This window comes from Rhopalosiphum maidis, chromosome 1 (genome assembly GCF_003676215.2).
Source record: "Rhopalosiphum maidis isolate BTI-1 chromosome 1, ASM367621v3, whole genome shotgun sequence".
NCBI classification, from domain to species: Eukaryota; Metazoa; Arthropoda; class Insecta; order Hemiptera; family Aphididae; genus Rhopalosiphum; species Rhopalosiphum maidis.
Window position 1 is genome coordinate 46579449 of NC_040877.1, and position 13449 is coordinate 46592897.

Here is a 13449-nt window from a genome sequence, read left to right on the forward strand (position 1 = left end):
AATATATTATGTATATTAAAGATTTTTATGTTTTTGTAATAAAACTTAATAAATTGCTAAGCCATGTATTTATTAAAAATTAAAAATATTAAGATATGAGGATATTATTATATTAAATGTTCTTAAACATTTTCCGTAACTTTTAGGCTGAATATAAAAAATGTCGAAAACATTTATAGAAATTTGAAAATGTATAATATCTATAAATAAATAGCTTAAAATTAGTCAAAATTTTTTGAAAATCGTATTGTATGTAGAGAGTTGTAATTTTAGTAATATAGTAGAATGTTTCAAGTTTCTACAATTAATATTTTATGAATGATAACAGATATTGTTTGAGAATAAACCGTTAGTAGGTATATGTATATCATTTGAGTATCCAATATTCCAATGCGTCAAAATTTGAATTTAAACAACTCAAAAATCACATAATTAGTTACGTCTTAATTATGTACAGCATAAATTATTGTCTTACATGGTTTTTAGATTAAAATTGCCACTGACTCAACATAACTACTTTGATAATCGCCTTTACCTAAATATTCTTTCTTTGTCCAATGTCCACCTGTCATAAAAATATCAACTCTAATTTTTATTTATGTTCTTTTCAATAATTCAATAATGCAGATGATGAGGTTTCTCTTCCGTGTTCTATTTAAAGTCCCTTCGTTTTCGCATAATGTCAGAAATCAAATTGCCTTTTAGATTCCTATACTCATTTCACTTTCTACAGTCACGATCGTCCAATTGATAAAATGCTTAAGCTGTCAAGTAGGTATGATCTTTACTGCCACTTAATTTTATAAATTAATTTTTACTCAAAAATCACTCATCTAGTCATCGGTATCGCTCGTTGTGTATTATATTTTGATTTTGAACATATACTAAATATTGTAATTGTATGCATTTATTTTCTAGTTGTTAAATTATACTTTAGTTCAATTTTATGCTTATAGATATATATTTTTGTATTTTTATTATAAATCGAAGTAATAAATAAATAAATACAATTGCACACAATTTTTTTTTTTTTTGTTCAAATAACAAAATTTGATATTTAAACGAAAAATTACAATCTTTGTTATTTTATTATTTATTTTTCAGATGAACAATATTATTTTTTACTACCTATATTCATAATGGAATTTTCAAAATATTTATATTAATTTTAAGTACCTATTTATTATATTATACCACAATTCTATTTACATCAAATAAACACACCTATACAAAAATATGAATAATCTCAATCTTAATCTAACAATATAATTTTGTTATACGAAGTACTTATTAGGTACGCAATATATATTAGACATGACATGAGAAAATATTGAATTTGATTTCTTACCTTTTATTAGGTATTTATTGAAAAATAACGGATTAAGGTATTAGTTTGAACCTTTGAACATCATGTCCTTTTAAGTGCACGGGTGATATCGATATTAAATCATAAAATTTCCGTTTGAAAATGTCTGACAGAGAAATTCATAAATATAATGATGATTACCGAATTCTTAATGAAAAATGGTTAGTAAATTACTTTTCCATTGAAATTAAAGGTCTGTTTGAGACTGTTTGTCTCGTGTATCGTAAAACGGTTTCAGTTCTTAAAAAATTTATTATCAAACGACATTATGAATTAAAATATTAAGAAAAATTTGCCTACCTATTAAAAGGTAAGCTATTATTTTTGATATAACACCTTTATTCAATTTTAACTTTAAGGATTGAAACTACTAAATTCCAATCAGATTTTTCATTATTAGTAAATAAAACACAAGCTCAACTTTCAAATTCAAAATAAATGTAAGACATTTTTTTATATTGTTATTGAATTTTTGGAATATATAAAAGAATTCGTTAATTAATAAAAAAAATTGTATTTTACTGTTTTTTAACGTTTTGCTTTTTTTAAAAAAAAAATTGTGACGAGCTACATTATAGAATATCTTCGTGGACCACATGTAGCCCGTAAGCCTTGGGCTGAACATTACTTCTATTATATAGAATATACTATACCTATATTAATTTACAACATACGTAATTATATTATACATAAATATGTTTTTATTTTTTTATCTTACCTTACTATCATATTCTTGTCCAATCTGTGGATAATAGAAATAAAATATACCATTTTACAAATTAAAAACTACATTATGATATTTTAGTGAAGTGAATCAAAATATAATACACTGATACGTTTGAGTTTTATAATGAATAATTATTGTTAGTGTCTCTATCGATATATACTACTACACTCCCTTCCGCAAAAAACATGCCATGATTACATAGCTTTTTTAAATCTGTTATATCACGAAGACTTACAATATCTAACATCGAATTAATGTTGTAGAATTATTTTACTTACATATTAATACACAGCATGCATATTGTATTTATTTTTGCAACCAAAGCACTTTCATTATACATTCAATGTTTTTTTTGTTTTTTTTTTAATCATTTTTAGTTTATATAAAATATCACACAAAGAGCATTTTGAGCGGATCTAGGAAGTTAATGATTTATACAATGATATAATTGTTAGGTGGTCGAATAATATGATTATGAGTCCGTGGATTATTGAAACTATAAAACATGAATGATATTGTATTAGTACTTACCTACTTCCGTTAAAATCAAGCTCGAACTAAAGATCTGTTGAATTTCGAAATACTGAACACTTAGTAGGCCCTTTTTAAATCTCAAACTTCAACCCTTCACACTTCAAACAATTCAAAATATTTTTAATTACTATTTTTACGGTATAACCACACGGCAATAACAAACTCTTTTTAAGCATTAGACAATTAGAAACATATTGTTACATACCTCACGAAAATAGGACAAAAAATCTTATATCATAGTTAAAAATTAATGGTACGTTAATAATATACATATTAATCAATTTACCGTAAAACCTCGATTAATCGTTTGTAATGAGACCAAAAGAATAATGGATAAAAGTAAAAAAATCATTTTTATATTTATGATTATAAATTGTTAATAACTATTATTTATTAATAGTATATTAATTCTAATATTATACATATGTGTTAGTATAAGTTAATAAATAAATTAATTAATTAATTAATTAATAATTTTACTGTTTTAATTTGTTTATATGAATCCCGGCCTTTTTTTCATAGATAAGTTTTTTATTTTTCTTAATAGCTTTGGACTTCACAAATCGGCTTCATCTTGTTTATCATGCCACTCTATACATTTAATTACATGGTTTAATTTATCTTATAGATGAAAACAAGTGCAAGTATATCCATAATATGGGCGTTCAATATTCTATATTTATAATTTACAATACTATTGTGACGGCGGGTGGCATATAATAGAAGTTGATGGATGACAGAGTGACAGATATGAGATAATCGAGGTTTTACTGTAATTAAATAATTACACAATAAACCAGTATACCCATATCACATTGAACTACATTGTTCATTACTTTCATTTGCATTAATTTATTATGTATTTATGCATTTAGTATAATTTTTCCGTTTTTGTGGTATATAAATACTTTTCATTTTTTATTTTTAAATTTTTTTTGAGACCATTAGAAAAATATTTTTTAAAAATAAATGGATCCCAGAACTATTACCTTTTATAACCCATTAATCCGATCTTGGTTGAAATTACCTTTTTTTAATTTTATTATACTCCAGGATTCGCCAAAAAGTGTATTAAAATTGTAATAATAGTGAAATTAGCACAAATTATTTCTGTCCAAAAACCTAAAGTCTAAATGTCATGAACTTAGATAAAATTATATTTGTATTTTTTTTAAATTATTTTAGTTATTTTTAATATTTGCTTAGTATAAATTTAAAGAAATATAATATTTTTTAATTAGGTACCAACTGAAATTTGATAAATACAATAACTTAAAAATGTTCAGATCATTTTCACTATCAAAAAAAAAGACATAAAACATCAATGTCAAACTAATATTAAACAAAATTTTAAATTATGTAATTTTCTACTATTTTAACTTTTACCGATAAATTAATTTGATAAATCTTTTTTATCTTTATTAAAAATTTATACGTTCATAATATTACGTAGGTAAAGTATATTTTTTCCAATTTTGAACGACGTGAATTTTCCATACACGAATCATTAAGCCATGTAAGCATGTTTTCTGCTTTGATTAAAAACTCAAACACATTTTGAATCTAATTATAATACGTATTATAGTTTAATCATTGTGTAAATAACAGAATAAGGTTGTATGTCACTGAGGATAAATTAAAAAATAATAACAACATCCCTTGTAAGTTAGCAAGGATTATCAGTTGATAGGCTACAATTATATAATCCATGTTGTCCCTGTGATGCATATTATTTATATAAACCCAGATCGGCTTAATAACTGCGTTTGTTTCGGTTGTAGTAGTGACTAGTGTTTTAGACTAACACTAACAAACATTAATAATGGATTTCAACCGAAGTGTTTCGAGACCTTTATCACAACTAGGGTACGGTACAAAATTATTAAATATCATAGTTTAACGCAATAACGCGATATTTTACAAGATGATAATATCAGGGATGTTTTGATTTTTGATTAGTTCTAGTTTCATGGAAAATGAAGATGAACTTCAATTAATGGGTTGGAATCTTACTCCTGAAGATCTTACTCATATACCAGAACATTGGTTGTCATACCCAGAAGTTAGATCACTCTACCATTATATTTTGGCATTTGCTTATACAATTTTATTTAGTCTCGGTGTAATTGGAAATGGCCTGGTGTTATGGATATTTTGTGTGTAAGTATTAATATTAAATTAATAAAATATACATATATATATATATATATATACTCAATAGAACAAATTGCATATAATAATAATACATATAGAATTGAAAATTAACCTATTTTTAAAATATATTAACAGGTTCAAGTAAAATTAATACTTATACAATTATAGTTATACTTCACTATTAAATATAACATAATTTTAAAAAATTCGTTTACTTATGTTTACCTAACTACTTATATACAAATTTTAAATTTATGCAAGCTCTTTATGTAGGCATAATATAACCTTTTAACAATTGATTGAAAACATAATTATATATATATTTCAATAAAAATATAATATACAAACACGCTTAAGAGGACGTTTCACCCGCACATGTTGTCTCCGTCTCACACACGTACGTACGTTATAGTAAATTTCCGTTCACCAGTTTCAATAGTGTGCTTTTAGTTTTAATATTACAGTGAACTGACCTATTATCAAACTTTTAGGTAAGAACATCATCTGTGTTCTCTCGTTGGCTTTTTGCGATATTTTAATTTTTAGGTGAGTTATGAGTGTGAAAAATATTAAATATTTTAAAATGCTCATAATTCACGGTATGTGTAAGACAGAGACAACACATGCGGGTGCGATGTCCTCTTAAATGATTAAAAAAAAATAATAACAACCATTTTAATAAATAAATATATTCATATTAATATTTAAGAGATTTTGAAGGTTGTACATTATATCGAATCTTATTTTTCGTGTAATCATGCAGTAAAATAGAGGTATCTTTTATTTTAGATCAAAACCATTACGAACACCTTCTAATTTGTTTGTCCTCAATTTGGCGCTCTGTGATTTTTCTATGGTATTAGTACTACCAATCCTCATCTATGATTCAATAAATCATAAATATCCAGGCCATTTACAATGTCAGATATTTGCATTGTGCGGATCTATTAGTGGCATTGGAGCAGGAGCTACAAACGCTGCGATTGCTTATGACAGATATAGGTACAATCATTTAATTAATTGTATTCAAATTATTATTCATTTAATAAACCGTATTTCTAGATTATTATGCACTAAAAGTAAAAATAAAATGACTAGTTTATTTTTCTACTACTACTACTATCTATCGAGAAAATTTTATTTTTATTTAATATAATATATTACTAATCATGGGCACTATATAAAAATATAAAATTAGATAAAAAAAAAAAAAAATATTCAAACAAAAGTAAATTATATTAATTATGTTAAGTATGTGTAAAGCACAAACAGGGTTTTCCAATTTTAGATTCTGAGCAGAGTGATATTGGTTTTACAATGATGTTCCTCAATTTTTATTTTTCGTCTAATATCATAATTGGTAACTGTAAAAATGCTTTTATCTTTTAAACTTCCTGCGTAGTTTCTAGTAAATACTTGGATTTTTGGATCTAGTTGATACTTTGATGAAAAGGAGGAGGGTCAAAGATAAAAAATTCCCAGTATTTTATTTAATAATCAAGGAAGAACGAAAAGAAATAGAGAAAAGCAGAAATTTTTAGGATAAACTATTTTTTTGACAAAATCTATTTAAATTTTGTTGTTATAATTTAAAAATAACAATAAACACTTAAATGTTCACTAAATATTTATACAAGCCATTTCTATGAAATCGATATAATTTTCAAAATATTTTAAGCGCGGTACGGTAGTGAGACCGACTGTGGCGTAGCGACGCACCACTCGTGGCTCGTCGGCTCAATTCGCTGAAGCTCGGCAAAAAAATTAATAATAATAATAATAATAATAACTGTAATAATAATTTTCAACATTATTACAAAAAGAAAATTGTTGATGTTTCACATCTGCCAGGCGTCCCGCGACGGCTCAGTTTTGATTTTTATTTATGTATGATACAATTTTGTTTATAAGTAAAGAAAGCTTGACAATTGAATACAAGGTTCCTCATATATAAGATATCTTTATCGCAATTAAAAATTATCAAAGTTACGGAGTCACAATTTTTTTATAAGAGATTTAAAGTTCAATTTTACGAAATTTGTTAAAATCACGAAAATATGTAAATTATTTTGTAGTTGAAAATATAAAAAAAAACATTTTAAATATTAATAACCAAAACTAGGCAATTTAATACAAGGTTCCTTTTAAATTGTTTTATATAATCACAAAAACCATACAAATATATATCAATACCAACATTATTTTATAGATGATTTTATGTTGATGAAATTTTAACAAAATTGGATATTTAAACGAAAAATACGGATTTTAATTACATTACTCAAAATAACAAGAAACTTCTCGTTGTTATTTAGCATACACAATGCCATTTTTAGAATATTTTGATTAATTTGAGGCTGTATAAACCACTAACCTATATTCACGCTGCTCTACGAAACGTTGATATTAACTATATGACTTTACAAGTTACAAAATACCTTTTAAATAAAAGTGTATTAATGATTATACAATAAGTATCTATTCTATTTTTTGCAAAAAAAAAAACTTTCTATTGGCTGACAGACCGTCTTCGCTCAGAATTGTTTTTTTTATTATGTGTAAATGTAAATAGTGTAAAATGTAATAATTTATCATTGAATTCGAATTTAACACATCAGTGATCTATCCTATTGAATTAAGAGCTACACCCGACATCGACTATACAACATAGCAACTTCCACTGTATTTTTTTTTTCATCTACTTAAATATTATATTATATTATTAGTAAAACTGTAATACCCATTAGGTATGAAGACTTCATTAGTATACATGAGTTTTATTACATCTAAGTTGTAAATTTGTAAACAACTGCATCAATCATGGATTTTCAAAAAATCCTTAAATTTATAAATTTAACACTATATAAGTAGCTATGCCATTATATTATAATATAATTATGTTAATGTTATGAACAGTGTAGAATGTGTACATTGCCAGATCTATTTGAACTGCCAATACAAATACATCGATTTTGTACAATATTTTTTATAAAATGTATTATTCTTTACTGTTCGTAATACATTATATACCTGTATCGTTTTCATAAATATTTGAAAATATATTCACATTCAATTGTTATTTTTTAGTACAATTGCAAAACCATTCGAAGGTCGTATGACTTATGGTAAAGCATTAATATTGATCATATGTATTTGGATTTATGTTTTACCATGGTGCATACTTCCTTTAACCGAAAAGTGGAATCGATTTGTACCAGGTGAGTTGATAAAACTGTATAAAAATAAAATGTTAATTCAAATGTTACAAATAACAATTACTTGAAATTCGGATTAAATTTAATAGACATGAGTTTTTATAACCTACCATATGAAAATAATTATAAGTAAGTATAGTTAGTTTAATAAGTTTTTTTTAATAATATGTTCTATAATTCTATAGGAAAGTCAAAATAATTTAGAAACTAACAAAAAAAATCGAACAATAGCATTCTTAAAAATGGCATACAAAATAACAACTACAATTTTTGACCTAAGAGGCTACGAGAAAATTGAGGAATTTTTTATACACCCCCATGATACAAAACTTTGAATAAGTCTTATAGAAAGGACAAACAAATTCAAATAAATAACGTTTTAAATTATGGCATAATAAATAATTATAGTTACAATATTTAAATTTGTTTTGTTCTATTATTTTGTACACATAATAATAAATAATAATGTTGTCGTTCATATTCATAATTATTGTTTTTAGAAATTTAAATTCAAACTCTATTAATGACATTTTTCAGGGCATTATAAATCTCTTAAAATGGTAATCTTTTATACATATATGGCATACAAATCTTATGATTTACTAAACTAAGTATTACATCTACAATACTTTTTTAATTAGCAAAAAATGTGATAACTGAAAATTGTATTAATAGATACTAATGTTTACTGACAAATAACAATAGCATTAGGTACCTAGTTTTTTTTTAAATTTATCATTAATAAGTACAAATAGATAATAATTTTTACATAACTACCTACCTATTGATGTACTCAAATAAAGTATATGCGACAATATAAATAATTATTGTAGTGATACTATAACGACGTAACGTACACTAGTAAATATTCTTTTTAACTTATTCTTTGCTTGTAGTTAGTAAATTATATAACAACAATTTATTTTTTCAGAGGGTTTTTTGACAAGTTGTTCTTTTGACTACTTAACGCCTACCGAAGAAACTAAAGCTTTTGTTGCAACTATGTTTGTGATTTGTTACGTGATTCCCATGTCTTTTATAATATACTTTTATTCACAAATTGTCTGTCATGTGTTCAATCATGAAAAAGCACTTCGTGAACAAGTAATTCAAATCCAACTTTAAATCTAATATATATATAAATATATTTCAGATTTTTAGATTTAATAGGTTTCCTCAATTGTTTATATAACTCAATAAAAAAATATCCAAAAAACATAGTCCTAGCTTTTGTTTTATACTTCTTTCAAGTCTTACGAAATTCATCAATATCATAAAAATATACAAGTTATTTTATAAATTATTGGAAAACATTCAATTTTTAATTTTATCCCCTAAAGTCTAAAAATGTATTATATGATACCTTATATATTTTTATTACATCAGGAATTTAAAAAAAAAAAGGTTAGTGCAAAGCAATATAAAGTGTTAATGACCGATTGAAGTTAAAATGTTAATAACTTTGGATATTAATCAACCTGTTTATTATTGAAAAATATAATCAAAAAAATGTCTAAAAACAGTTTTTTTTTTAACATCTTTTAGGCTAAAAAGATGAACGTTGAATCTTTACGAAGTAATCAAGATGCAAACGCTCAATCAGCGGAAGTTAGAATTGCAAAAGCCGCAATTACAATTTGTTTCCTGTTTGTAGCTGCTTGGACACCATACGCAATAGTCGCTATGATTGGCGCTTTTGGAGATCAGTAAGAGTTTTAATACCTTTTTTCAGTTTATAATCGACAGCGTCACGAGGACAGCTTTCGCGATACTTCGCGACAAAAAGTTTTGATACCTAACTCTATTTAATATGCCAATATGCTATACATTTTAAATCGGACTTCTGAAAAACCATATTCACCAAACTTCTACTATGATGGATAAAATTAGTATTTTTCAAGTAAAATAGGCTATTAGTTTTAATATATTTGAATTTTTTTTATTAATATTTTCGTTTTATTTCATCAGGATACCTGAATTTATTCCATTAGAAATAAAAAATGTATAACAAATAATAAAGGCCCAATTCCTGTAGTATAAAAAATACGTTTATACAGTTTCTAAAGTACAAAATTTATTTTTAATTTATGATTTTGGTTCATTTCTACGTACAAATAAGTATTATTATTAAAAAAACATGTAGGTAGTTAAACAATTTTGTTCTTTACATATAAGTTTTCTCCAATCATCCCCCTGAAAAATTGAGAAACTTCAAAATCAGTTTTTTTTCTTATATAATTATAAAAATGTATTAAATTGTTACAGTTTCCTCCTTAAAATTTGTATCAGTAATAACCTTTTGTTTTAAGATCATTACTAACACCTATTGCATCAATGCTACCAGCGGTGTTCGCCAAGACTGTAGCTTGTTTCGACCCTTATGTATACGCAATCAGTCATCCTAAATACAGGTAAATCAATACAAACAATTAACAATATAGACAAGTATTATAATATTTAATATTGTTTTATACATGAATATAAATATGATAATTTTGAATTTTAACAAATTTATAGCAAATTACTAGTGCCTATGTACATAGGCGTAACTTGGCAAGGGCGATTGGGGGCAACTACCCCAACGACCAAAACGACTGAACTATTCTATTAGTTAATTAGTCAATTTTATTACTGTTTGGTATAAAACTTATAGTAGGAATGTATAAAAAGATGCTTGCTTAAAATGAGTTAAATGAAAAATGCTCGTAAAAATGATAAAACGGTTTTATTATAAAAATTAAATTTAAATTAGATTATGAAAATGTGTAGATTTGCAAAAATTATTTTTGCCCCCGCGTGAAAAGAGTCCAAGTTTTACGCCTATGCCTATGTATTATTATTATTTTATTTAGTTTTTAAACAAATAATAAAATAAAAACGATTTATTTTACAGTCATTGGATAATTATTTACCAATTTATATAATTTGAGCTATATCACATTGTGGTGTGTTCTTATTGATTGGAGTTAGGCGTAATTCAACAGTGAATTTTAAAATCCAAAATCCCCCCTCCAACTGAGCCTTGGACTATAGAATTTATATAACAGACTTATTGATTTCTTAATCAACATTCAACATTTTAAAACCTTCTATTCTTAACAATAAATTATCACAAATTTTGTTTCACTGTGTTTTTTAATTCATACAATGTAGGAAATTAATACCTTTGATAATTTCGGTTACCTTTACTGGCATAAGCTCAATAATTGTCGGGGCATAACCCGTTTGGGCGTAGTTTAAAAAATATTACATGAAAATTGTTAACACGTTTAGGCGCATTTATGATAACACCTTTTGGGCACAATATTGAATATTGTAATTAGTAATCGAAAGTCTTGTGTAATCTATACTTATACTTATAATATTATAAAGAGAAGTAAGATTTGATTGTTTGTATTGAATAGGCTTCGAAACTACTAAACTGATTTAAATGAAATTTGGTACATAGATAGTTTAGACACTGAGAAAGGACATAGGCTACTTTTTAATACTAAAAAGGGCTTTAAAGAGTTGAACTAGGGGACGGTATATATTATAAAAAAATTAATTCAAACAATTTAAATAAATAAAAAAAAATAATTACACATATTTGTAGTATCCTAGCAACCACTTAGAAGAAATAGCAAACATTATTAAACAATTAAAAAATACATAATATATGTTTAACGGGTCAGCTATTATTAATATAATGTAAAAAAATCTCGGTTATCACCTGAGGTGACTTTTGCCCGAGCAACGCCAGGTGGGACAGCTATCTTTAAATATTTTTGGAAGACTATTGAGCCAATTTGCGGTGTCTTTTGTGTAAAGCTAATAGGCTCAGATTTAGTATAAATAGTATAATATATATTAATATATATTCAAAAGATATATGTGCCCAAACGTACTACTATGAAAGGAAATATTACGCCCTAAAGTCTTCCATTTTGGGTAAATGCGCCCAAACGTATTCTCCCACCCCGATCGTCAACCTTATTCGAGCGTCCAATTTATCTACTTCAAATTCGCCAATCCTATATACAACTATAAAACGAATTATTTTATCGTTTAAAAATATAGTGCATCAAAAAATTATAATTTCGGTTATCTTAAAATCGTATTATTGGCATTTTTTTCATCCATTTTGGCCGTATTAAATATTTATACAATTAGAAATATGACTGCAAGCCATAATTTAAAACTATAATACCTACAATAACAAATAACAATCAACAATTGGTACCTATCTATAATACATATTATATAAATATTACAGAATATTTTTTTTAATTGGTTAACAGTAATTACAATATTGCATATATTTACGTATTTAATTGTATATATTTTCTAACAATTATTCAATTATTTAATTTTTGTTGTATAAAAAAAAAATCTTGAATTTGTCATTTAGATTAGAACTTTCAAAACGAGTCCCATGCTTGGGTATTAACGAAAAACCTCCGGCAACAAGTGATACACAATCAATAACTACTGCTGCTTAATGTATTTCATGCTAGTTCACAATGTGATTTTTCAAATTTCAATGCTTAGATTCTAATCGAAAAAAAAGCTAACTCAAATGGATAATATAGCATTTAAATGTAAAAACAGAAATTAACTATAATATATTTAGTGTAAGAATCAGTTTTTAATGTATTAAATATCTCACTTATATAAGCGTGTAAGTGATTGACCAATATTATACATTTATATTGTACATGTATTATGTCCTAATTGAAATTTTATTTAAAATAATAATACAAATACTTACATTTTCTATAAAATTATGATGTACCTAATATTGTTATTTATTTTTTTAGATTTTAACCTTTTATTATTATAATTTGTGACTTTGATTTTTTTCCTTATTTATAATGAAAAATAATAATTTATAGATTATAAATATGTTACTATAAATTATAATTTGCAATAATTAATCGTTAGCTGTACAATAATGGCAATGATTATATATTATACTATACTCTATTTAAAATAAGTCTGGCGATACTAACGCAGCCGTCGCGCGTTGAAACAGCGGACCACTGTGATTGACTGCATTGATTAGGTAGGTACTTACCGTAGTGCGTAAGCCACGACGCCTTTAAGTCCTGATTTTCGGCATTTTCGCCAAATGTATTTTGATTAGAGTAGGTATGTAGCACAGAGTTGTTCTTAGGAATTGCGAAGCTCGGTGTGCAAATAATTAAGAAGCTTAAAAGGACGCAACTCCTGCATGTGTACCTAGTCTTCGCCTTACAAATGTAAAACATAGCAAAAACTGCGCGAGATAGAACCACTTAGATAGTTAAGACTACAAATTGATAAACAATATAGCCATATAGGTACCTAATGAAAACATTATCCGTGAAATATCGTTTTTATTTTTTTTTTTATATCGCTTACATGAAAAAAGTTCTTTTGTCTTGTGTTTTTCAAACTTAAATAATTTATTCATAGAATTTTCTTGTTTTATT

The 13449-nt window shown here is 25.5% G+C and overlaps 1 protein-coding gene across 1 annotated transcript; it reads left to right on the forward strand.

The window, feature by feature from the left end:
- Positions 1–4379: 4379 nt before the first annotated feature.
- Positions 4380–12606, forward strand: LOC113550447 (opsin, ultraviolet-sensitive-like). Its single transcript, XM_026952276.1, has 8 exons — positions 4380–4493; positions 4587–4787; positions 5571–5783; positions 7869–7999; positions 8928–9100; positions 9542–9702; positions 10306–10407; positions 12387–12606. Exons 1-8 carry the CDS (start codon positions 4450–4452, stop codon positions 12475–12477), a joined length of 1116 nt encoding a protein of 371 aa, XP_026808077.1. The 5' UTR covers positions 4380–4449; the 3' UTR covers positions 12478–12606.
- The last annotated feature ends 843 nt before the right edge of the window (positions 12607–13449 follow it).

What these genes read in the sequence shown, in the direction of transcription:
- LOC113550447 (XM_026952276.1), top strand. Translation starts at nt 4,450, where the DNA reads ATGGATTTCAACCGAAGTGTTTCGAGACCTTTATCACAACTAGG. An exon ending in AAAAAGCACTTCGTGAACAA is followed by an intron (nt 9,101 to 9,541) that starts GTAATTCAAATC and finishes AACATCTTTTAG; the next exon opens with GCTAAAAAGATGAACGTTGA. An exon ending in ATTGGCGCTTTTGGAGATCA is followed by an intron (nt 9,703 to 10,305) that starts GTAAGAGTTTTA and finishes TTTTGTTTTAAG; the next exon opens with ATCATTACTAACACCTATTG.